General features: G+C 43.8%; 1 protein-coding gene across 4 annotated transcripts in view; it reads left to right on the top strand.

The window, feature by feature from the left end:
- The first annotated feature begins 225 nt into the window (after positions 1-225).
- The window catches only part of LOC141148386 (caspase recruitment domain-containing protein 8-like), a 47,652-nt gene continuing 21,880 nt past the window's right edge, over positions 226-25,997 (top strand). Inside the window, exons 1-5 of one of the 4 annotated variants that reach the window (XM_073635829.1) lie at positions 226-326; positions 611-668; positions 9,416-9,484; positions 19,358-19,401; positions 19,518-19,738. In XM_073635829.1, the coding sequence (XP_073491930.1) occupies positions 19,627-19,738 (112 nt within the window). In that variant the 5' untranslated portion in view covers positions 226-326; positions 611-668; positions 9,416-9,484; positions 19,358-19,401; positions 19,518-19,626. Of the gene's footprint in view, positions 327-610; positions 669-9,384; positions 9,485-19,357; positions 19,402-19,517; positions 19,739-25,997 lie in introns of all 4 variants that reach the window. The other 3 variants (XM_073635828.1, XM_073635830.1, XM_073635831.1) reach the window with 3 other exon arrangements.

Raw genomic sequence — 25,997 nt, 5'->3', positions numbered from 1 at the left:
GCTTTCTTTACAATTTAAAATCCATCTAGACAGAAGGTTTAGGGAGGTGTCTTGTAGGACTTCTATTTTCTTTATGGAGACTGGATAATGCAGCAGACAAGTAGTGCACACTGCACAGACACGTGAGGAAGACATGCATTGTGTTATGAAACCTGTTTAGCTGAAACAGGGGCGGAGTCATGCTACTCCTCCTACCTTCATCAGCCTATGAAAATCCAGCTATGGCCTGAGTGACAATAGAATGTGATGTCATATTGAAGGATGTGGCTTTAGCTGAAACCTCACCTCCAACCACCCAGGTAACATATCTGGTCTTCCTTCTATCTGTAAGTATTTTTTATAAGATATTTTGTACTCTTCACAGTTGTGAGCCCCCTTCTCTTCTTATTTCCTCTATACTACATACTCTAGGGGTATCTTTATTCTATAATTACTCTGTATTGTGAGTATTTCTGTGACTGCTTCATTACATACTCAACACTCAGCATAGACTTTCAACTTTCACTTCCTCCTTCTATGCTTGGGTTTAAAGTCTGACAATGAACTATTATATTTTACCTATTATATCATTGTGTATGAATCATTAGCTTTGTTTCTTTATTTTTGGCAGCAAAGGGGTTTCAGTGATTGTGTCACCATATAAAGACATTCCCAGTTCTTGAGGAAAGGTGAGCTGGTCCCAAAGGGAATATTGCCCTGCTTTTGAATAATGTATTTTGTTTTTACCTGCAATAGCCTTCTAAGTTATTATATGTAAACTGAAGTTGTTTTACGTTTCATGTTGATCTTTTTTGTATGATTAAGCAGAGGTTAAAAATCACTTTTAAAGAATACAAGTTTATAGAATTAACCTCCTGCTGCTCAAGTAACGCATATGTGAATCAGCAAAGGTGGCGGGCTTTAATGTCCACCTGCTGCACATAGGCACACATGGGCTGCAGATCTTTCTGTGTAAAGAGCAAGCTCACTGCACACTCCCTACACAGTGACTGAGCTGTCATAAACAGCTCCCATTCTCTAGTTATGACCACTGTGAGAGCCAATCACATGATCAGCCGGTACTTTCAGCTCCTGGGTGTAAAGACTCTATTAACCGCTTCTGGACCAGCCGCCGCAGTTATACTGTGGCAGGCTGGCCCCCCTGTGCGAGCCGTCGTAGCTGTATGTCGGCTCTTTAAGACTCCCTGGAAAAGATGCGAATGACTGCCAGGCACCCGCGATTGCTTGTTACAGAATGAGAATGGGGATGTGTGTGTGTAAACACACAAATCCCAGTTCTCTCAGGGGTGATGAGACTGATCGTGTGTTCATACTATGAATGAGCACCGATCAATCTGTTCCCCTAGTCCGTCCCATCCCCCCTACAGCTAGAACACACACTAGGGAACACAGTTAACCCCTTGATCACCCCCTAGTGCTAACCCCTTCCCTGCCAGTTTAATTTATACAGTAATCAGTGCATTTTTATAGCACTAATCGCTGTATAAATCTCACTGGTCCCAAAAATGTGTCAAAAGTGTCTGATTTTGTCCACTGCAATATCAGTCCCGATAAAAATCACAGATCGCCGCCATTACTAGTGAAAAAAAATGAATAATAAAAATGCCATAAATCTATTCCCTATTTTGTAGACGCTATAACTTTTGCGCAAACAAATCAATATATGCTTATTGCAATTTTTTTTACCAAAAATATGTAGAAGAATATTTATCGGCCTAAACTGAGGAAAAAAAACATTTTTTTTCTTTTTAAAATGTGATATTTATTATAGCAAAAAGTAAAAGATATTGGGGGTTATTTACGAAAGGAAACTCCACTTTGCACTACAAGTGCAAAGTGCACTTGAAATTACACTTGGAAGTGCAGTCGCTGTACATCTGAGGGGTAGATCTGAAATGAGGGGAAGCTCTTCTGATTTTATCATCCAATCATGTGCAAGCTAAAATGCTGTATTTTATTTTCCTTGCATGTCCCCCTCAGATCTACAACGACTACACTTCCAAGTGCACTTTCAGTGCAATTTCAGGTGCACTTTGCACTTGTAGTTTGCACTTGTAGTGCAAAGTGGATTTGCCTTTCGTAAATAACCCCCGGTGTGTTTCTTTTCAAAATTGTTGCTCTTCTTTTGTTTATAGCGCAAAAAATAAAAACTGCAAAGGTGATCAAATACCACCAAAAGAAAGCTCTACTTGTGGGAAAAAAAGGACATCAATTTTGTTTGAGTACAGCGTTGCACGACCATGCAATTGTCAGTTAAAGTGAGGCAGTGCTGTATCGCACAAAATGGCCTGGTCATTGAGCAGCCAAATCTTCGGGGCTGAAGTGGTTAAAGGAACAACAGGGCTGATTGGAGGGGTTAATATAAAAAAAAAAACAAAATTGTATAAAATGTACATACCGTATTTATCGGCGTATAACACGCACTTTTTCCCCTTAAAACCAGGGGAAAATCGCAGGTGCGTGTTATACGCCGATCCCCTGCGATCCCGACCTGTCACATTTGCAAAATCACCGACCGCGATTTGAAAATGGCGCCGCCGGCGCCGAAATACACAGAGCCGGTCCTCGGCTCTTTCCGGCGGCTCTCGTTCATTTTCGGCTCCACTCGTAGTCCCGAGCGGAGCTATCCGAACCTACTCGGCTAGGTTCAGATAGCTCCGCTCGGGACTACGAGTGGAGCCGAAAGTGAACGAGAGCTGCCGGAAAGAGCCGAGGACCGGCATTGTGTATTTCGGCGCCGGCGGCGCAATTTTCAAATCGCGGTCGGCGATTTTGAAGCCCAGAATGGCTGGGATCACTGGGGAAGGCTGCACTAGGGAAGGCTGCACTGGGGAAGGCTGCACTGTGGAAGGCTGCACTGACAAGGCTGCACTGGGGAAGGCTGCACTGACAAGCTGCACTGGGGAAGGCTGCACTGACAAGGCTGCACTGACATGGCTGCACTGACAAGGCTGCACTGACATGGCTGCACTGAGAAGGCTGCAATGATGGGCATTTAAATGTAAGTTTTTTTTCCCTTCAACTTCCCTCCTAAAAGTTTTTTTTTCCTTAAAATTCCCTCCTAAATTGGGGTGCGTGTTATACGCCGGTGCGTGTTATACGCCGATAAATACGGTATATAAAATTAGCAAAAAATGTATAAAACACGAAAACTGCCAAGCTGTAGTGTTTTCAGACTTTTTGCTAGTACCACTTATGATGAGTCAGAAAAATCCCTCCATATCTTACATTTTAAATTCATGGCATAGACTTTGATATATGCCAATATACAACCATTCAGAGACAATTAGGAGATAATGATGCTTGATGGTAAACGTCTTCATTCTAAAGGTTGTAGTGAGCATTCTTTCTTGGTAAACGGATGTTCACTTTCTCATACCAATGTCAATTTGCATAGACAATTGTCAGCTTCCTGCATTATATGCAGCAGTGAAATAATTACCACTTCCAATAAATAAAACATACCGTATTTATCGGCATATAACACGCACTTTTTTCCCCTTAAAATCAGGGGAAAATCGTGGGTGTGTGTTATAGGCCGATCCCCGCCACTTTTGTTTGGATCGGAGCAATCGCAGCGCTTGCCGCAATCGCCGCCGACATACACAGCTGTGTGTAAATTCAAATATGGCGCCGAGACTGCAGGGACTCGTCGGAGCCGAGATACACATACCCGAGTGTCCTCGGCTTTTTTCGGCACCGCTCACAGTCCCGCCCAGTCCCACCATTGGACCTGTGTTATGTCCCTGCAGTCTCAGGGCCATATTTGAATTTACACACGGCTGTGTATGTCGGCAGCGATCACACAAGGCTGCACTGGGGCAAAGCTGGACTGACAAGGCTGCACTGACAAGGCTGCACTGACAAGGCTACACTGACAAGGCTGCAATGGACACTGGGGCAAGGCTGCACTGACACTGACAAGGCTGCAGATGGACACTGATAACACTGCATTGATGGGCATTTTAATGTAAGTTTTTCTTCCTTAACCACCTCAATACAGGGCATTTACACCCCCTTCCTGCCCAAGCCATTTTTCAGTTTTCAGCGCTGTCGCACTTTGAATGACAATTGCGCGGTCATGTTACACTGCACCTTAATTAAATTTTTATCATTTTTTTCCCCACAAATAGAGCTTTCTTTTGGTGGTATTTGATCACCTCTGCGGTTTTTATTTATTGCGCTATAAACAAAAGAATAGGGACAATTTTGAAAAAACACAATATTTTTTACATTTTGCTATAATAAATATCCAATTTTTTTTTTTTTTTAACAAATTTTTTCCTCAGTTTAGGCCGATACGTATTCTTCTACATATTTTTGGTAAAAAAAAATTGCGATAAGCGTATATTGATTGGTTTGCGCAAAAGTTATAGTGTCTACAAAATAGGGGATAGATTTATAGCATTTTTATTATTTATTTATTTTTTACTAGTAATGGCGGCGATCTGCAATTTTTATTGTGACTATGATATTGCGGCAGACACATCGGACACTTTTGACACATTTTTGGGACCATTCACATTTATACAGCGATCAATGCTATAAAATTGCATTGATTATTGTGTAAATGTGACTGGCAGGGAAGGGGTTAACACTAGGGGGCGCTCGAGGGGTTAATGTATGACCTAAGGAGGTGATTCTAACTGTGGGGGGAGGGGACTGACTGGGGGAGGTGACCGATCGCTGTCCCTATGTACAAAGGACACGCCATCGGTCTCCTCTCCTCTCTGACAGGACTTGGATCTGTGTTTACATGCACAGATCCACGTTCCTGCTCTGTTACCCGGCAATCGCGGGTGCCCGGCGGACATCGCGGCCGCCGGGCACGTGCACCGGGTCCCGAGTGATGCAGCGGGCACGCGGGCTCCGCCGCCGGCGGCGCGCGTGCGCCCCCTAGTGGCTCGGGAGGGCGAGGACGTCATATGACATCCTCCCAGAACAACAGAAGCCTCGTCCAGCCGTCATATGACGGTGGGCGGTGGCTTAGTGGTTAAAGTTTACTCCTAAAAGTTTTTTTCCTTAAATTTCTTAAAATTCCTTAAAATTCCTTCCTAAACTTGGGGTGCGTGTTATATGCCGATAAATACGTTATATCCTTTAAACAGTTGCTAAAAAGTTCCTTATAAGTGTAAATGGCAGTGTACAAAAAGTGCAACACAACAATAAATATTCTTTTTTTTTTATAATTGTTTATGTATTTATTTGCTAAAAAAAATCCTGGGATGTAATTCACATCGATTGTTTGAATTTACATAGAAATCAATGATGAGTCAACACATAGCCAGCGCCTCAATACATGGAGTATACATTTTATTTTTAATAATTGTTTATTATTTGCTGTTTTTTATTTTCCTTGCATGTCCCCCTCGGATCTACAGTGACTGCACTTCCAAGTGCACTTTCAGTGCAACTTCAAGTGCACTTTGCACTTGTAGTGCAATGTGGATTTGTCTTTAGTAAATAACCCCCATAGTCCACTTTTTTTGCAAAAGTTAAAAAAATATCAAATCAAATTTTAAAAAATTGTATTTACTGAAATCTACAATGAAGCCTGCAGATCATCGCAACTGTAATCAAATTGTTGTGGGTGCAATGCACAGGATCCTGCATTTTTATGCCCCAGGCCCAGACCTGTGTAGACCTTCTGCGATGGGGCTAGAGGAAGTAGGCAATGAAATATAAGGGCAGTGATGTCACTGTATTTGTGACGGCACAGTCTGGGTGTCCTTCCACCTTGGTGGTAGGCGGGATTGTAGTTTTCCTATTCACAGATCCTGTTAAAAGGTCTGTGAGTGGATGATAGAGCTCTTCGGTGGGAACAATAAACAGCCAATCTAAACAACAGGACGATACAGGGAGAAGAACCCTCTGACTCAGGTAAGTGGGCAGAGATTGAAGGCTGGGTCCTTGGGAAATACCACTGTATTTTATATAACAGCCAAAATAAAGGTGTATCATGAAATATGGTCCAATGGGTGGACTTAGCCTTTAACCACTTCTTGCCTGCTGTGTAGTAAAATGATGCCGGAGCGGTGCGGCTCTTGTTCTGGGACGACGTCATATGACGGTGCCCAGTTTACCCGCAATCCTGGGACAAGGCACGACCCCAATCTCGGCAAAGAGCCGCGGCCGTGGGTCTTTACCTATGTGATCAATCACCCATGGACACATGGGTAATCACACATGATTACCCATGTGTCCAATCACAGCCGATCACATGTAAACAAGGAAGTGCCGCTTATCGGCTCTCTTCGCCTCACACTGACAGAGTGTGAGGAGAGGAGAGCCGATCAGTGGCATCTCCACACAGGGAAGACCTGTAAAGGTAATCGGGGCACTGATCATCAGTGCCCTGATTACAATGCAGCCCCAACAGTGCCCATTAGTGACACCAGTCTATGGCCATCAGTGAGGCCAATCTGTGCCCATCAGTTATGCCAACCAGTGCTGCCTTTCAATGCCCTTCAGTGCTGCCCATCAGTTACCATCAGTGCCACTTATCATTGCCCATAAGTGGCACCTATCAGTGCCCATCAGTGCCACCTATCAATGCCCATCAGTGTGGCATATTAGTGACCATCAGTGCGGCATATTAGTGCCTCCTCATCAGTGCCCATCAGTGCAGCCCTAATTAGTGCACATCAGTGAAGGAGAAAAAAATACTTATTTACACAATTTTCTGACAGAAACTGAGAAACTTTTTTTTTGCAAAATGTGCAGTCTTTTTTCGTTTTTTTAGCAAAATAAAAAAATGAAAAAAGAAAGCTCTATTTGCTTGAAGAAAATGATAACAATTTCTGTACTGTGCTGCATGACCGCGCAATTGTCATTCAAAGTGTGACAGCGCTGAAAGCTGAAAATTGCCCTGGGCAGGAAGGGGGTGAAAGTGCCCGGTATTGAAGTGGTTAAAAGATCTATCTATTATAATTCTAAACAAGTATGAAGAAAAAATGCAGTTAATAATGAAGGTGTGAGAATGAATATATAAATGGTACCACAGTCAAAGTTGGGCATAGGTATGTGTGATAGTCATACTTGCAATGACAGCAACAAGGAGTCCTGGGGCCCTCAGTAGAAGACTTCAAGGCATATTTATTAAGCAAATTAGGAAAAAACATTATTGATGCGAATTAGATTGCCTTTGTCTGTTTTTTAGTATTGGGAAACTCCGCATCTGTAATCCTGGGAAGCCAACTGCTCCAGTTTTGCACATCACTGCTTTTCATTGATATGTGACAGAATTTAACTTGAAACAGATTAACCAACAATAAGAGGTGTTTAGGGCTTATTCTTTCTCAGAGCTACTTTAGAGTAGCTGACGGAGAAAATGTATGAATGAAGATGCAATAATATAATCAAACTGTTTCTGTCTGACTGCTCCTGTTTAACAAAGACTTGCAGAAATAGTTTATTTAAAAAAAAAAACTAGCATATCTTTAGAAAAGAAGGAAGCGGGTAGGCCAAAATATAAGATTAGGATTTGGAAGGTAGATGTTAAAGTGATTGTAAAGGTTTTTTTTTTTTTTTTTAACATAACAAACATGTCACACTTACCTGCTCTGTGCAAGGGTTTTGCACAGAACGGCCCCGATCCTCCTCTTCTGGGGTCCCCCGGCAGCACCCTGGCTCCTCCCCTTCATCGGGTGCCTCCCGGAGAGCCGCTTTCCATGGGGGCACCTGTGCAGGCACGCTCCCGAGTCCTGCTGCTGCGTCCATTGACACAGACAGCAAGACTCAGCCCCACCCCCAGCTCCCTTGTCATTGGATTTTATGGACAATCAAATCTATCCAATGAGGACCCGAGACAGTGTCTGGAGCTGCTGTGCTCTTCCTTATTGATCAGGTTCAGGTAAGAAAAAAGGGGGGGGGCCTGAGGGGGGCAGCTGCAGCACAGAACGTTTTTCACCTTAAGGCATAGAATGCCTTAAGGTGAAAAACCACAAGGGTTTACAACTCCTTTAAAGCAGAATTCATGGACAGAGTAGAAAGGGATTAAAATCCCTGTCATTTTCTCTTTTTGCTGTCTGTGCCCCCGTTAGGGAAATTCATCCTCTCTATTTGTCCTGTTTACCATTATCATTGCAAGTGAAAGTAAAAGAAAATCCCAAAATTTGGGTTGTCTAGAAAAGCAATAGGGAGGAATTCTTCCAATAGGGACACTAGTTCTGGTGGCCTGGGGATCCCCAAGGGGTTCCTTTCATTTGTAGGGGTTTTAGCCCTCCCTAAAACACATTATACATTTTTTTGTACACGTTTCCTTTACCAAGACCACATAATATGAGGTCAAACCTAAACACTTTCAATTTGTATGCAATCAGGCAGACCTTGCACTACATTGTTGAAAGTAAATCTTGAAGGAAATTGAACAAGAACATTGTAAAATGTGTAGCCAGCTTTACTCCATCCAAAATGAAAAAAGTTTTGCGTATAGTTCTACTTTAAAGATCAACTTCAGTACCTGACCTTTCCTCTTTGTGGCAATCAAGCAGTATTTGTCCTTTTTTTTATACATACCTTTTTCCAGATGTCTTTGGGCTATTCATATGACATGCAAGGTCCTCTTCAGCAGTGGGTGGGCCTTCAGGATGCAGAGAAAAAGCTGCATCAATAAGCTGTGAGCAAAGGGAACCATGGTGATGTCCAATCAAAGAGAGGGTCCAAGACTGCCTGCACACACTGTATGTCCTCAGTCTTCAGGGTTTAGTGGCACTGGTGCAGGAGAGGTACTACATTAAGCTTTACTTTGAGTATGGTTCTTCAGTTTGAGCTTTGGGGTATCATAGGTCACCAGAAACCTGCTAGCCAGACTTTAAATGTCGCCTCCAACTTCTGAGATTGCATAAAGCCTCATATAGCCTGGCCTGCTGTAAAGAGAAATGTAAGAAACAAGAGCACTCCATTACCTAATATTGTGGTGCACACTTGGAAGTTGTGTGAGGTCAGAGGGTGGACAGGGCAGAAACTGTCAGATAAAAACCTCTCACCCCTACTCAGATCTCTTACTCAAATCTGATGCTTTTGGGTTCTTGGTTCCCCACTGGGCTTTGTGGTTCCTCCCACCAGCCCCTGTCTCACTACAGGACATGATACAAAACAGGGGTAGTAGATCAAGCCACTGAGGACACTGGGAGTACCAGGTGCCTGACACACCCAGAAGTGTAAGTTTCTGAGGACTCCTTAAGCACTAATACAGTGCAGATCGGTGGCACAGGAAAGGTAAGTATGATCTCTCTTCTTTGTTTGGGGCATTTTACATTTAATTATTATTCTAGCAATTGGTGGCTTTCAACATTCTTTGCTTCATATACTCTGACATCAAATGTTAAATTAAAATATGTTGTCTATTGTCTGATTTTTCTCATTCATTTATTTTTCACCTAGATATTAAAAGTTTGTTTCTTGAACCAAGCAGATATACTTTCAGACAAGATGGCACGTGTATTTGCATGAGACTACACCGGAGTTCAGCACCCCCACAGAGGTAACACACATCTTATTAACACTAACCAGCAGATGTTGGGTTTAAGTAAAATTGTGTCATGCAAAATAACTAAATAAAAACTTAAGGCCCATACACACGATCGGACTTTTTGACAACAAACATGCAAATGAGCTGTTTTGGAGCAACATCCAACCGTGCGTACGCTCCATCGGACAAACTTTTTCCATCAGACTTTTGTTGGCTGTGCAAACGCACAAACTTTCCAGCAACAAAAGTCCGATGGAGCAAAGTCCGATCGTGTGTACACAAAAGCATCGGACTTTGGTACAAACTATAGTACGGAGCCGCGAGAATGTTTCCAGCGCGATACGATCGCGCTGGTTCTCAGCGACAAGGTACTGTACATCTCTCGTTGGCTGCAATAGGAAAAACACATTTTCCTACTGCGGCAGGCGTGAGGGGGAATTCCCCTCTGGGGAAATACCAGGCCCTTCGGTCTGGTATGGATTTTAAGGGGAACCCCCTACACCGAAAAATGGCGTGGGGGCCCCCCCCAAAATCCATGCCAGACCCTTATCCGAGCACGCAGCCTGTCTGGTCAGGAAAGGGGGTGGGGACGAGCGAGCGCCCCCCCTCCTGAGCCGTACCAGGCAGCATGCCCTCAACATGGGGGGTGGGTGCTTTGGGGGAGGGGGGCGCCCCGTGGCCCCTCCACCCCAAAGCACCTTGTCCCCATGTTGATGAGGACAAGGGCCTCTTCCCGACAACATCCGATGACCACGCCCCCTTATGAGATCACATGCTCATATAAGGGTCTGGTATGGATTTTGGGGGAACCCCCACACAGTTTTTTCGATGTAGGGGGTTCCCCTTAAGATCCATACCAGATCTAAGGGTATGCCCCTGGAGGGGAACCCATGCCTTTTTTTTATTTAAAATTTGGCGGGGAGTTCCCCCTCAAGATTCATACCAAACACAGTGCCTGGCATTGGCGTGGATCCAAGTCGGATCCCCGCACCAGTGTGAACCTGGCTCGCAAGGTGTCAATCTCGCCGATAAAAGTGGCGAGTTTGAAACAATATCAGGCAACAATACAGAAGTTGACCAAAGGGTGGTGGTAAAGAGTTGAAAAACCACGTGATTTGGTGAAAGTTGGCTGGAAAAGTCCTGCAGTCTGTATGCAATACACAACTTATGGCCAACGCCCTTTGTACAAAAATCCAAGGGAAAGTTTGTACAAAGTCCTATCATGTGTATGGGGCTTAAGACCGTTTACCCTGGTGCATGTGGCCCAGTGGGCACCTGTTTAGATTCTGAGGCCCCTTCAAAAACAAAAACTTGACTTTGATCATATAGAACAATTACTTGTGTGTGCAAAAATGCACTGAGCTCTTAATTTCCTACTGTGGGTTGAAGACATATGGCATTTTTGTAGACTGAATGGTGTCAGGCTGAGTTGTGGACTGAATGGTGTCACCCCTACCATTTGTTTTTTCGTAAATACAGAATATCTCCACCTCTTCTCATCTCATCTCTCATGACATGGGGGAGGTGTTCTGTAGTTCAAGGAGGCAACTGATTATACTTCTTGCAGTAACACAGGACAGCTCTTAATTTCTTATAGGATCAATTGGTATTGCATATAGCTAATAGATAGAATGATTCCAATTGTATATTTTACAGATTGAAAGAGAACAAATAAGAGAAACTCAATGTTAGGGTTTGCATACATATCACTTTAGGATGGTACATTATAGGATCTATGGGGCTATGTATAAATGATTTGCTTTGCAAATATATCATCATTCACATGTAGCGCTACCCCCATGGGGGCTGCTTACTGAATCTGTACCTCACTGGTTGCATGCAGTGGCGTAGCGTGGGGGGTGCGGGGGGGTGCCGTGGCCCCAGACGCGATATTCAGGGGGGCAAAATTTTGTGCCAGTAGTGTCACTACTGGCTGCCTCCTCCTAATTTTAATTTCCTATGTCCCCCCCTGCTCCGGCCGCCATGTTCAGTGTCCGGCGCCCTGTGATTGGGCGTATGGGGGTCATGTGTGGCATGGGGCTGGCACATGACCCCCATACGCCCAATCACAGTGTGCCGGGAAACACTGAGCATGGCAGGCGGAGCACGGGGGGAGACAAGCACTGGAAAGTATGAGCCGCCGGGGCCGCTGTCTTCTCCTCCTCCTCCTATCTTCCGGAGTCCAGACCGATGCAGGACAAGAAGGTGAGGAATGGATGGACACGGACTGGGGGGAGAGAGAGAGAGAGGCGCCGTATATGTAGTGTCAGTATAGGAAGACTGTTGGCAGGACAGTATAGTGGTCAGTGTAGAGTAGTGTAGTGGTCAGTACAGTGTAGTAGACAGCATAGTGGTCAGTGTAGTGTAATGGACAGTATAGTGGTCAGTGTAGTGTAGTGGACAGTATAGTGAACAGTGTAGTGGTCAGTATAGTGTGGTATAGTGGTCAGTGTAGTTCTCAGAGTAGTATAGTGGACAGTGTGGTGGTCATTATAATGTAGTGGTCAGTGTAGTGGACAGTATAGTGTAGTGGTCAGTGTAGTGTAGTGGACAGTATAGTGGTCAGTGTAGTGTAGTAGACAGTATAGTGGACAGTGTAGTGGTCAGTGTAGTGTAGTGGTCAGTGTAGTAGACAGTACAGTGGTCAGTGTGGTGGACAGTACAGTGGTCAGTGTAGTGTAGTGGACAGTATAGTATAGTGGACAGTATAGTATGGTGGTCAGTGTAGTGTAGTGGACAGTATAGTGTGGTGGTTAGTGTAGTGTAGTGGACAGTATAGTATGGTGGTCAGTATAGTATAGTGGACAGTATAGTATGGTGGTCAGTATAGTATAGTGGTCAGTGTAGGGTAGTGGACAGTATAGTATGGTGGTCAGTGTAGTGTAGTGGACAGTATAGTATGGTGGTCAGTGTAGTGTAGTGGACAGTATAGTGGTCAGTGTAGTGTAGTGGACAGTATAGTATAGTGGTCAGTGTAGTGTAGTGGACAGTATAGTGGTCAGTGTAGTGTAGTGGACAGTATAGTATAGTGGTCAGTGTAGTGTAGTGGACAGTATAGTATAGTGGTCAGTGTCGTGTACTGGACAGTATAGTATGGTGGTCAATGTAGTGTAGTGCATAGTATAGTATAGTGGTCAGTGTAGTGTAGTGGACAGTATAGTATGGTGGTCATTGTAGTGTAGTAGACAATATAGTATAGTGGTCAGTGTAGTGTAGTGGACAGTATAGTATAGTGGTCAGTGTAGTGTAGTGGACAGTATAGTATGGTGGTCAGTGTAGTGTAGTGGACAGTATAGTATAGTGGTCAGTGTAGTGTAGTGGACAGTATAGTATAGTGGTCAGTAGGGATGAGCTTCGGGTTCGAGTCGAACTCATGTTCGACTCGAACATTGGCTGTTCGCAAGTTCGCCGAAGAGCGAACAATTTGGGGTGTTCGCGGCAAATTTGAATGTCGCAGAACACCCTTTAAAAGTCTATGGGAGAAATCAAAAGTGCTAATTTTAAAGGCTTATATGCAAGTTATTGTCATAAAAAGTGTTTGGGGACCTGGGTCCTGCCCCAGGGGACATGGATCAATGCAAAAAAAAGTTTTAAAAATGGCCGTTTTTTCAGGAGCAGTGATTTTAATAATGCTTAAAGTCAAACAATAAAAGTGTAATATCCCTTTAAATTTCGTACCTGGGGGGTGTCTATAGTATGCCTGTAAAGGGGCGCATGTTTCCCATGTTTAGAACAGTCTGACAGCAAAATGACATTTCGAAGGAAAAAACCCATTTAAAACTACTCGCGGCTATTGCATTGCCGGTCTGACAATACACATAGAAGTTCATTGATAAAAACGGCATGGGAATTCCCCACAGGGAAACCCCGAACCAAAATTAAAAAAAACAAATGACGTGGGAGTCCCCCTAAATTCCATACCAGGCCCTTCAGGTTTGGTATGGATATTAAGGGGAACCCCGGCCAAAATTAAAAAAAAAAAATGACGTGGGGTTCCCCCTAAATTACATACCAGACCCTTCAGGTCTGGTATGGATTTTAAGGGGAACCCCGCGCCAAAAAAAAAAAAAACGGCGTGGGGTCCCCCCAAAAATCCATACCAGACCCTTATCCGAGCACGCAACCTGGCAAGCCGCAGGAAAAGAGGGGGGACGAGAGTGCAGGCCACATGCCATCAACATTGGGAGGGTGCTTTGGGGTAGCCCCCAAAACACCTTGTCCCCATATTGATGAGGACAAGGGCCTCATCCCCACAACCCTGGCTGGTGGTTGTGGGGGTCTGCGGGTGGGGGGCTTATCGGAATCTGGAAGCCCCCTTTAACAAGGGGACCCCCAGATCCCGGCCCCCCCCTGTGTGAAATGGTAAGGGGGTACTTACCCCTACCATTTCACTAAAAAACTGTCAAAAATGTTAAAAATGACAAGAGACAGTTTTTGACAATTCCTTTATTTAAATGCTTCTTCTTTCTTCTATCTTCCTTCATCTTCTTCTGGTTCTTCTGGCTCTTCTGGTTCTTCCTCCGGCGTTCTCGTCAAGCATCTCCTCCGTGGCATCTTCTATCTTCTTCTCCTCAGGCCGCTCCGCACCCATGGCATGGGGGGAGGCTCCCGCTCTTCTCTTCATTTTCTTCTTCATCCTCTTCTCTTCTTCCTTCTTCTCTTCTTCATTTTCTTCTCCGGGCCGCTCCGCACCCATGCTGGCATGGAGGGAGGCTCCCGCTGTGTGACGGCGTCTCCTCGTCTGACGGTTCTTAAATAACGGGGGGCGGGGCCACCCGGTGACCCCGCCCCCTCTGGCGCACGGGACATGACGGGACTTCCCTGTGGCATTCCCCGTGACGTCACAGGGAAGTCCCGTCAAGTCACCGTGCGTCATTTTTTTTTTGGCCGGGGTTCCCCTTAATATCCATACCAGACCTGAAGGGCCTGGTATGGAATTTAGGGGGACTCCCACTTCATTTTTTTTTTTTAATTCCCTGTGGGGAATTCCCATGCCGTTTTTATCAATGAACTTCTATGTGTATGTCGGCAATGCAATAGCCGCGGGTAGTTTTAAATGGGTTTTTTCCTTCGAAATGTAATTTTGCTGTCAGACTGTTCTAAACACGGGAAACATGCGCCCCTTTACAGGCATACTATAGAAACCCCCCAGGTACGAAATTTAAAGGGATATTACACTTTTATTGTTTGACTTTAAGCATTATTAAAATCACTGCTCCTGAAAAAACGGCCGTTTTTAAAACTTTTTTTTGCATCGATCCATGTCCCCTGGGGCAGGACCCGGGTCCCCAAACACTTTTTATGACTTGCATATAAGCCTTTAAAATTAGCACTTTTGATTATTCATGTTCGTGTCCCATAGACTTTAACGGTGTTCGCATGTTCGAGCAAACTTATTTCATGTTCGCATGTTCTGGTGCGAACCAAACAGGGGGGTGTTCGGCTCATCCCTAGTGGTCAGTGTAGTGTAGTGGACAGTATAGTATAGTGGTCAGTGTAGTGGTCAGTATAGTATAGTGGTCAGTGTTGTGTAGTGGACAGTATAGTATAGTGGTCAGTGTAGTTCTCAGTGTAGTGAACAGTATAGTATAGTGGTAAATGTAGTGTGTAATGGTCAGTATAGGAATTAGGTAGGTCAGTACTATTGTATTTGGAGGGACTCGGGGAGTGCTAAAAGTCTGCAGATTAGGGGGCGCAAATTACTTGCCTTGCCCCGGGTACTGACAACCCACATTACCTCACTGGTTGCATGTCCTTCAACACCTCAAAATGGGCCCAGGCATTTTAGACTGAGCAGCCAACTTTTCCAGGGACCGGGGGGAGAGATGGCGGTAGACATTTGCAGGGTGGCTGGTGTCAGTCCTCCACACTGTAATGTGCAGAGACACTGTGATATAAAGGGGACTGCACTGTAATGATTACAGTGCCTCTTTACAGTGCAGTCCCCTTTATATTACAGTGTCCCAGTCCTATTGTGGCCATTCAATGCTAGTACTGTCTGTCTCCTATTGTGCCCACACTTCCCAGTGACACTGACCTGCTCTCTCTGATGGTCCTGGACAGCATGGCGCTCTCTTTCTGGTGGTATGGTTCAGCGTGGCTCTCTCTCTAGTGGTGCAGGTACAGTGTGACTCTCTCTGGTAGTGCGGGTACAGCGTGGCGCTCTGGTGGTGCGGGAACAGCATGGCGCTCTGGTGGTGCGGGAACAGCATGGCTCTCATGGCTCTCTCTGGTGGTGCGGTTACAACATGGCTCTCTGGTGGTGCGGGTACAGAGTGGCTCTCATGGCTCTCTGGTGGTGCAGGTACAACGTGGCTCTCTGGTGGTGCTGGTACAGCCTGGCACTCTGGTGGTGTGGGTACAGTGTAGTGCTCTGGTGGTGCAGGTACTGCGTGGCGCTCTGGTGGTGCGGGTACAGCGTGGCTCTCATGGCTCTCTGGTGGTGTGGGTACAGCATGGCACTCTGATGGTGCGGGGACAGCGTGGCTCTCATGGCTCTCTGCTGGTGCGGGTATAGCGTGGCGCTCTGGTGGTGTGGGTACAACGTTGCTCTCTGGTGGTGCAGGTACAGCATGGTTCTCTGGTGGTGCGGGTACAGCGTGGTGCGGGTACAGCATGGCGCTCTGGTGGTGCGGGTACAGCGTGGTGCTCTGGTGGTGCGGGTACAGCGTGGCGCTCTCTCTCTGGTGGTGTGGGTACAGCATGGCTCTATCTGGTGGTGCTGGGGCTATTAGTTTTCCCAGCACAGTCCTCTGTGATATGATATGATATGATATGATATGATATGATATGATATGATATGATATGGGCGGCAAAAGGGTTGTTATGTGAGACGTATTGTAGTTCCCAGTAGCCCATAGTCAGGTTGGCGTAGCTTGGGGCAAAATTGGCACCCATGGCAGTGCCTTGCGTTTGTAGATAGAAAGTGTGGTCAAACATAAAGTAGTTATGTTCTAGACAGAATTGTGTAGCCTCCAGGATGTACTGTGCCTGTCTGGGATTGATGAGGAGGTCCTCAGAGAGAAAATATTCTACTGCTCTGAGGCCTACTGTGTCGGGGATGGAAGTGTATAGAGATGTAACGTCCAAGGATACCCACTGGTAGGTGGGTTCCCAGGTGTAGAAGGAAAGCATCTCCAATAGGTGGGTACTATCTCTAATATAAGATGGGAGGTGTTGCGCAAGGGGTTGAAGGAAATGGTCTATGTACATAGAAAACCCGCTGGTGATGCTCTCCATAGCAGCTACTATGGGACGGCCTGGTGGGTTGGACTGGTCTTTATGGATTTTTGGTAAATGGTAAAAATAGGGAGTTTTACGAAAACCTTTGATGAGAAATGACAGTTCAGCTTTGGAAATAATACCATCTTCTAGGGCTCTGTGGGCTAATTTTGTGGCTTTCTGGGTGAATTCTGGTAAGGGATCGTGAGTGAGTTTGGAATAAGTGTTGGTGTCGTATAATAGTCTGAGTGATAGTCTGAACTGTTCTGTATTACAATGCCGCCTCCCTTGTCTGCTGCCTTTATGATGATATTATGGTTGTTGGTTAACTCATCCAGGGCCTTCTGTTCTGCTTTAGAGAGGTTAGCTCTTTTCTTGGGAGCCGATTTACACATTTGGACAAGGTCGGTATACATGACTTGATAGAATGTCTGTAGATAGGGGCCTTTTTTATGTACTGGGTTGAAGATGGACTTGGGTTTGAATTTTGTATGTTGAATCGGAGGGGATGTTTGGTAGTGTTGAGTGTACAATTCCATATCTGCAAAGGGATATTCTGTATGGAGTTCATCTGGGTCCAAGATGAGGGAGGAATCTGTGTCTGTATCTATTGGGAGGACATCATGGTTAATTGTTTCAATGGGTTCTTGTGAAGGTGGGGATTTCAGAGAGGATTGGATATTGTAGAATCTTTTCACTGTCAAGTCTCGTATAAATTTATTAAGGTCTTTGAATAACATGAATGGGTATGGGCGGATGGTAGGTGCAAAGGTGAGACCTTTGCTCAAGAGTGAGGTCCCTTCCATAGATAATATATGGGTGGATAAGTTGAAAATCTTTATACTTTCCGTATTTTTCCTTTTAAGTTTTCCTCTGCCCCCCTTCCTCCTCTCTTGCGTACTTTCTTTTGAAGGTGCCGAGTGGGGGGGCTGACCCTAAAAAATCATCATCCTTGGTTGTTTCTGTGTTGTTGGTCACTGTGGGGCTATAGGATGAAGTAGGAAAAAGGGGGGTGACTAGGTTGGACTGTGTATTTGTTATAACCCTGGTGTTGAAAGAAGGAGTACTTGGGCAAAGTGTAGTGGAGTTTGGTTCAACCGCTGGGTTTGAAGGTGTATCTGGTGATGGATCTGGATCCGCATGAGTATTGTTGACTGGTGTGAGCATTGTTTTTGACTGGGGGTTATGAGTTTTTTTGTTTTTGTTGGTTTTTGCCACTCGCTGTGGTTTGGGAATGAGTTGGAGAAGAGGTTGGGGAACAGGGATAGGTGAAGGGTTATGGTGGGAGTGCTGGGTGGTTGTTGTCGGTGAGGGACCTGTTAAGAGTGACCTAGGTACAGGTCTCCAGGGTGGTGGAGCAACCAGTTTTTACTTCCAGCAGAAAACCCTGTTGTTAGTATAGTCACCAATGTCCCTCCTGAATTTTCCTAATTTGTTTTGGATAAGGTCATTTTCTTGTCTGATGGTGTTCCTTTTTAGTGTCCTGAGCCAGGTGTATGGAAGTTGCGCAATGTGTTGTGTGATGCCGCTGCAGGTTTCCCTGATTTCAGCTACCAAGGTTTCATATTTCCTTTTTCTTTGTGCAATAATAATTTTTATCCATTTTTCTGTACAGAATTCAGATACAAAAGCCTATTCTTTGGATAGGTCTGGGTCTAAGAAGTTAACACTGTTTTAACACTCTCAAGCCTCTGGGTGTGATTTTATATGATAAATATTGTTCTAGGAAAAAACCATCCCACCAATGTTGATTGGCGGAGGAGATTTGGTCTTCTAATTTTAAGAATTTTTTGCATAGGGATTTACCATGGTGACCTGGATAGGGGGAGGTGGGGCTGAAGAAATTGGTTGGGAACAAAGAGTAAAATTCATGTAAAATGTTAAATTTGGCTTTCTCAATTTCTATGATGAGCTCCATAAGTGTGTATTGGTACAAAAAAAAAAAAATTCCACAAATTTTTAGATTAATTAAAAATATATAAAAATGTATATATGTGCTTAGTATTATGGCTTATAAAATAGGAAGACCCAAAATTCATACCTGGCCTTTCAGGTCTGGTGTACATTTTAATGGGGACTCAAAAAAAATCCCCAAAATTCATACCAGACCCTTATCTGAGCATGCAGCCTAGCTAAGCCAGGAAAGAAGGGAAAAGGGCGAGCATGCACCCCTGGCAAAGCACCTTGTCCTCATATTGATGAGGATAAGGGTCTCTTCCCCACAACTCTGGCTTGGTAGTTGTGAGGGTCTGCAGGCTGGGCGCTCATCAGAATCTGAAAGTCCCCATTAAAAATAAGATACCACCCCCTACTCAAAAAATGTCAAGAGTAAAAAAACGCACACACAGTTTTAATAAATAAAGTCCTTTATTTAAAAAAGCCAAAAAAAAAACAACAATAAATGCTCCACAATGTAAATCCACTGACAATCATATCATCCAGTGATGCAGATCCACATCAATCACAATGCTCCATGGCTGACCCAATCAAAAGAAAACACTCACTGCTCACTTACATGTTTAAACCCCTCACTTGTCTGTCACCGAATAATATCTCCCAGTCTGCACGGACACAATGTAAACAAAGGTCGGGGTTTATTGAGTTTTAACTTGGTAAAGCTGCTTGAAAATGCAATATTTAATATCCATTTTTATTTTGATGTAGGAAGGCAACATCATTTCTCCAAGTGTTCATGGGAAGTCCTACAGGTAAGATGAGAAGCAGATATCTTAGTAGCACTATGTGTATGTAATAGTGTCTATAGATATACTTTACACACCCAGTTTCCTACCTAAGAGTGATATATGTTTTTGGTATTATTTAGGCTTGAACTCAAATCTGGCCAGCTTTTCTGCTTTTCGGAGACGGGGATAAAATTCCAGGTGAAATCTCCAGTCACAATTGAATATGAGCTGGAATATGGCAAAGACTACATGAAACAAATCAAAGACAGCGGCTATGAACTTGTTGGTTTTCTGTTTAACATCACTGTTGAGCCCAGTGTGGTGTCCAGTGTGCACTTGCCACATTATTTGCATTTAGAAGGTAGGTCGTATATTATGAATGCACTAGGTGTGCCTCAGTAAATAGCGTATTGTGTATTTCATTCATTTAAATTAATCAGGCTCCTTGTTAGCAAGGTTGAAAACAAGACACATAAAATGCAAGTTTAACCATGCTCAATTTCTGGCAATGTTTATGCAGAAGGAAAAGCATACCCCCCTTGTGTGGCTGTTGTCAATTTTGCAATTTGTCATCAGGAAAGACAATTTCTTTTGACTGTATAAATGTGCACCCTTTCCTTTCTTATATATATATTATATGGCCAATGTTTCATGGACACCTAACAACAAGACATGTATGAGCATAGACAGAAAGTCATATTGTTTCCCAGTTTCATTGGCCACTGACTTGCAACTCTTTACCTGGTACAGGCAGGTCCGCAATTAGAAAACATGGGACCATGCACAGCATACAGTATCTGACAGGTCCCTTTTACAGGGGTGCAAAAATTTAGAGCCTCACTGAAGTCTAGTTGTGGCAAAATTGTTCTAACAAAGGGAGTGGCTTAAAACTTGAGCCTATATACAGAGTGCAGGGGTCATCCGTATGTACTGTACAGAATGCAAGTCATCGATACACAAAAACCACCAACACACACAATTCGCCAGAAAAAGGGAGCAGGGCCTGAGCCGGGGGATCCCAAGAGATAAACCAGGTCCAGAAACTGGGCATCTATAGATCAAAGAGGAGGAGCAAATCCAGACCCCCCCCCCCCACCAGATGCTGCCAGCTGGGGCTCTGGCTTTTCAGTGGCTCCAGAGGTAGAAGAAGCTCCGACAGTGATCAGGCAAGGTTACAGACCACCAGTAGCCAGGAATAGTAGTGGTAAAAAATAGGATTTTTCCTACAGCTTACCTGTAAAATCCCTTTCTTGGAGTACATCACCGGACCCAGAGCAGCTATAGTAATTACTATCTAGGTTATACTCCACCTATAGATGAATGGACACCCCCTCTATATAACCCCTCCCATACAGGAAGTACCTCAGTTTTGTAGCAAGCAATTCCCAAAAAGAGGGGAGGGACCTCTGTGTCCTGTGATGTACTCCAAGAAAAGTATTTTACAGGTAAACTGTAGGAAAAATCCTATTATCTTTATCATAGATCATGGAACACAGAGTAGCTATAGTAATTACTCTCTGGGATGTCCCAAAGCAATGCCCCTGAGGGAAGGGACCATTATAGAAACTGCCCCCAAAGAAGGACCTACTCTGCTGTTTGTAATATGCTGAGGCCCAAGGCAGTATCTTCTACGTAATTGACATCGACCTGGTAAGAATCCTGTAGATGTATAAACCAAAGACCAAATAGTGGTCTTGTACACCTGGGCCACTGACACCCGATGATGGATGGCCCAAGATACTCCCCCACAACTGGTAGAGAATCTCTCCCAAGAAAAAAATGGGTCTTTGCTATTTAAACCATAGGCATCATTGATAAACTGGCAGATCTACTGCTAAATATTTGACCTGCACTTCTGGCAGCACAAATTAGGATTCCTGACCTGTGCCGACAACTCAAGTAGATCCTGAATGCCTGAACAACCTCTAGAGCAGGGATATGCAATTAGCGGACCTCCAGCTGTTGTAAAACTACGAGTCCCATCATGCCTCTGACTTTGGATGTCAGGCTTGTGGCTGTCAGAATCTTGCTATGCCTCATGGCACTTGTAGTTCTGCAACAGCTGGAGGTCCGCTAATTGCATTTCCATGCTCTAGAGTATGTAGCGATCTTTCTCCTGCCGACTGTGGATTAGGAGAAAAATAAAAGACAAGACACTGTCCTGATTCAAGTGAAAACGAGAAACAACTTTAGGCAATAAAAATGGATGAGGACGCAACATCACCTTATGATGCAAGACCAAGAATGGCTACTTGCATGAAAGAGCCGCCAACTCTGAAACTCCACTTTGTGAAGTCATAACAACCAAAGAACCCACCTTCTGAGATAAAAGGACCAACAGAATCACCCAATTGGTCCAAAAAGTGGCCTCTGCAAGGACAGTCAAGATCAATTCAAGTCCCAAGAACACAAGAATGGCCTGACAGGTAGGACTGTCCAAGTTACATGCTGTACGAGGTATCATACAAGGAGTGAGAAACAACGGCCCCTGGAAAAAATTGGATAGGGACGAACTCTGACCCTTAACGGTACTTAAGGCCAAACTCCTTTCCTCTACCGATTGAAGAAAGAAAAAAGAAAATCTCCCACTCACATATTTCTGCGGGGGCCACTTCCTGGCTTCACTCCCAAGCAAAAAAAATAAAAATATTTTCAAGTCCTGTAATTGAAGTTCTCGAAGCTGGCTTCCAGGGGCTAAACAGCGCTGAGATACAGGACTCAAGACCATCAGGTCCCGCTGGACTGGGAGTGTCCAAGGAGTGTCCTATGACAGTGTACCAAGCCCCCCTAGGCTAATTTGGCCAACACTAATATCAGTGTTACAGCCTCACGGATTCTTCCTAAAAGATGTGGCAGAATCCGAACCAGGGAAAAAATGTCAACTAAGGGAGAACCGGACCTTTAGGTGTTACCAGTACATCTACCCCTTTTGGCAGTGGGACTCTTGTCCCGGACACACCTATCCCAAACCATTGTAGAACTTTGAATCTAGTAGATTCCCCTGCAGAGTTCCCTCTGCCACGATTTTATCCCTGGAATATGTATTGGCGATAGAGACAGCACTTGTACTGTCCCAGACAGAATGTGGTTCAGCTCCCTGAGTTGTATGACCTCTGGTGCCGCCCTGGTAGTTGATATATATACCTGCAGAGACATTTGTGGATTGAACCTACAACTGGTTTGCCCCATAAACCAGAGCAAGGCATACTGGCCAAAAATTCCAAGCTATTGGACAGTATTCTCTCCTGCGGAGACCAAGCCCACTGAACTGTAGCCAGCCTCAAATCAACTTAGAGAAAATGGCATCAGTGGTTATTATTTTCCAAATTCCTGAAAAGGAAGAATATTGAGGTAATGAGTATTGAGGTGTCTTCAACAAGCCCAGCACTGGGGCTAGACGCTTTGTGAACCCTCCGGAGCTGTGGTCAACCCAAAGGGAAGATTAAAAAAAAAACGGCTTTCCACTGCAATTAAAGAAATCTTTGATGAACCTGGAAACAAACCACCACATGAAGATGTGCGCTTACAGATGATTATGGACCCAGAAATCTACCTTTTGCAGAGAGGTCATCACTGAACAGTCTAGCCTATCTGAAACAGAAGGATGTTCAGTGGCTTGAGATCTTAAGATAGACCTCATTATCCTATTTGGCTTTGGAACTGCTACCATTTAATTGTCTCACAATAATGAGCTCATAACTTCTGCTCCAAGAGCAAATGCAAGGCAAAAGACTGACAACTCTGTGACAGACCCAGACAGTCCTAAGAGGTGCACTTAACCTACCAGGTTTCTGCTGGCTAAAAATGGAACAAACCACCTCAGAGACTGCCCTAATATCTTCTGGCCTGAGATCTCTCAAAACACAGCAGCCTCAGATGCCTCCCTCACCCAGGTGGGGAAAGCTTACAGCATTCGGTATTCCCAGGCAGTATCCCATCTATATACCAACCAGGCTTGATCCTGCTTAGGCTTCAATCAACCAAGATCAGGCATGATCAAGGTGATGTGGCTGCAGTCTGATGAAAAATGAATGTGACAGGAAACACTGCAATGCCAAACACCACAGTGACTCAGATGCACCCGACAACACTGTCCATTGGGAGATGTGGACACCGTCAGATCCTTGAATCTGAGAGCGGTGCCCCTGCCTCCCCCAACTGCCTCTCTTTTCTGGAACCATTTAACTGGTATAACAGGTAAATAACGCAGCAACTATATTAGCCAACCTAATATACAGTCCTCCAAGGATGCAGGCCTAAAATAATGTTGGTTTACCTCTATACAACCCCTTAGGTATTCAAGTACCTAGATATCCAAACATGCAGGTATACAAGTATTCTTGGCAGTCATGCATTTATGTATGCAGTACAAGGCCAATAAGCACACGCGCATGTACCCCCAGGCAAACAAGCACATATGCATGTAGTCCCAGGCAAATAAGCCCATATGCATGAAGTCCTATGCAAATAAGCACATATGTATGTAGTCCCAGGAAAACAAGTACATATGTATACAGCTTAATGTAAATAAACATACGTATGCAGTACAAATGAAAACATGCCAGCATGTGTTTAAGCAATATTCTATATATCTATGGAAGCATGCAATTATGGAAGCATTTAGGCGAAATATAAAAGCGTGCATCTCTGTAAACACGCATTCATGCAATATGTGCCCATGGAAACAAGTGTTTACGCAATAAGCAAGCATGCGCTTGTAAAGCGTGTTTATGCAACATTACGCAACATGTATCTATGCAGACATGTATAAACATGCATCTTTATGCAACAATGTATCTTTATGCAACCCTGTATCCTTATGCACCCATGTATCTTTATGTGATCATGTATCCTTATGAGATCATGTATAACCATGTATATTTAAGCAAACATGTATAAACATACATCTTTATGCAACCATGTATCTTTATGCGATCATGTATCTTTATGCAACCATGTATTTTTATGTGATCAAGTATCTTCATGCAACCATGTATCTTTATGCAACCATGTATTCTTATGGGATCATGTTAAACCATATATATTTAACTACTTAAGCCCTGGACCATTTGACTTTTGGTGGTATTTGATCACCTCTGCAGTTTTTATTTTTTGCGCTATAAACAAAAAAATAGAAAATAGCGACAACTTTGAAAAAAAACGCATTATTTTTTACTTTTTGCTATAATAAATATCCCCAAAAAATTATATAAAAAATTATATATATATATATATATATATATATATATATATATATATATATATATATATATATTATATTTTATATAAAAATTTTTCCCAAGTTTAGGCCGATACGCATTCTTCTACATATTTTTGGTAAAAAAAAAATCGCAATAAGCATTTATTGATTGGTTTGCGCAAAAGTTATGGCGTCTACAAAATAGGGGATAGTTTTATGCCATTTTTATTAATAATTTTTTTTTACTAGTAATGGCGGCGATCAGCAATTTTTATCATGACTGCGACATTATGGCGGAGAGATTGGACACTTTTTGTGCAATTTAGGGACCATTCATATATATTTTATATAAAAAAATTTTCCCCAGTTTAGGCCGATACGCATTCTTTTACATATTTTTGGTAAAAAAAATCGCAATAAGCATTTATTGATTGGTTTGCGCAAAAGTTATAGCGTCTACAAAATAGGGGATAGTTTTATGCCATTTTTATTAATAATTTTTTTTACTAGTAATGGCGGCGATCAGCAATTTTTATCATGACTGCGACATTATGGCGGAGAGATTGGACACTTTTTGTGCAATTTAGGGACCATTCACATTTATACAGCGATCAGTGCAATTAAAAATGCATTGATTACTGTGTAAATGTGACTGGCAGTGAAGTGGTTAACTACTAGGTGGCGCTGTAGGGGTTAAGTGTGTCATAGGGAGTGATTCTAACTGTGGGGGGAGGGGCTATGTGTGACACGACACTAATCACCGCTCCCGATTACAGGGAGCTGTGATCAGTGTCCTGTCACTAGGCAGAACAGGGAAATGCCTGTTTACATTAGCATTTCCCCATTCTTCCTCTCCATGAGACGATCGCGGGTATGCCCGTGGACATCAAGTCCGTGGGACCCACGATCACACTCACGGAGGCCGCGGCGGGCAACGTACAGGTACGTTAATCTTCCTGTACGTGCCCTTCTGCCAACGTATATCGGCGTGAGCCGGTCGGCAAACGGTTAAGCAAACATGCATCCTTATGCGATCATGTATCTTTATGCAACTATGTATCTTTATGCAACCATGTATCCTAGGCAACCATGTATAATCATGTATATTTAAGCAAACATGTCTAAACATGCATTTTTAAGCAACCATGTATCTTTATGCAATCATGTATCTTCATGCAAACATGTTTAACCATGTATATTTAGGCGAACATGTATCAACATGCATCTTTATGCAATCATGTATCTTTATGTGACCATGTATCTTTATGCGACCATGTATAACCATGTATATTTATGCAAATATGAATAAACATGCATCATTGTGCAACCATGATCATGTATCTTTAAGCAAACATGTATATTTATGCGAATATGTAAAAACATGTATCTTTAGCAACCGTGCGTTTCAGCAAACATGCGT

Source organism: Aquarana catesbeiana, linkage group LG06 (assembly GCF_042186555.1).
Source record: "Aquarana catesbeiana isolate 2022-GZ linkage group LG06, ASM4218655v1, whole genome shotgun sequence".
In the NCBI taxonomy this organism is placed as follows: Eukaryota; Metazoa; Chordata; class Amphibia; order Anura; family Ranidae; genus Aquarana; species Aquarana catesbeiana.
Note: the sequence above shows the minus strand (reverse complement) of the source record. Positions and strands in the feature narration are given on the sequence as shown.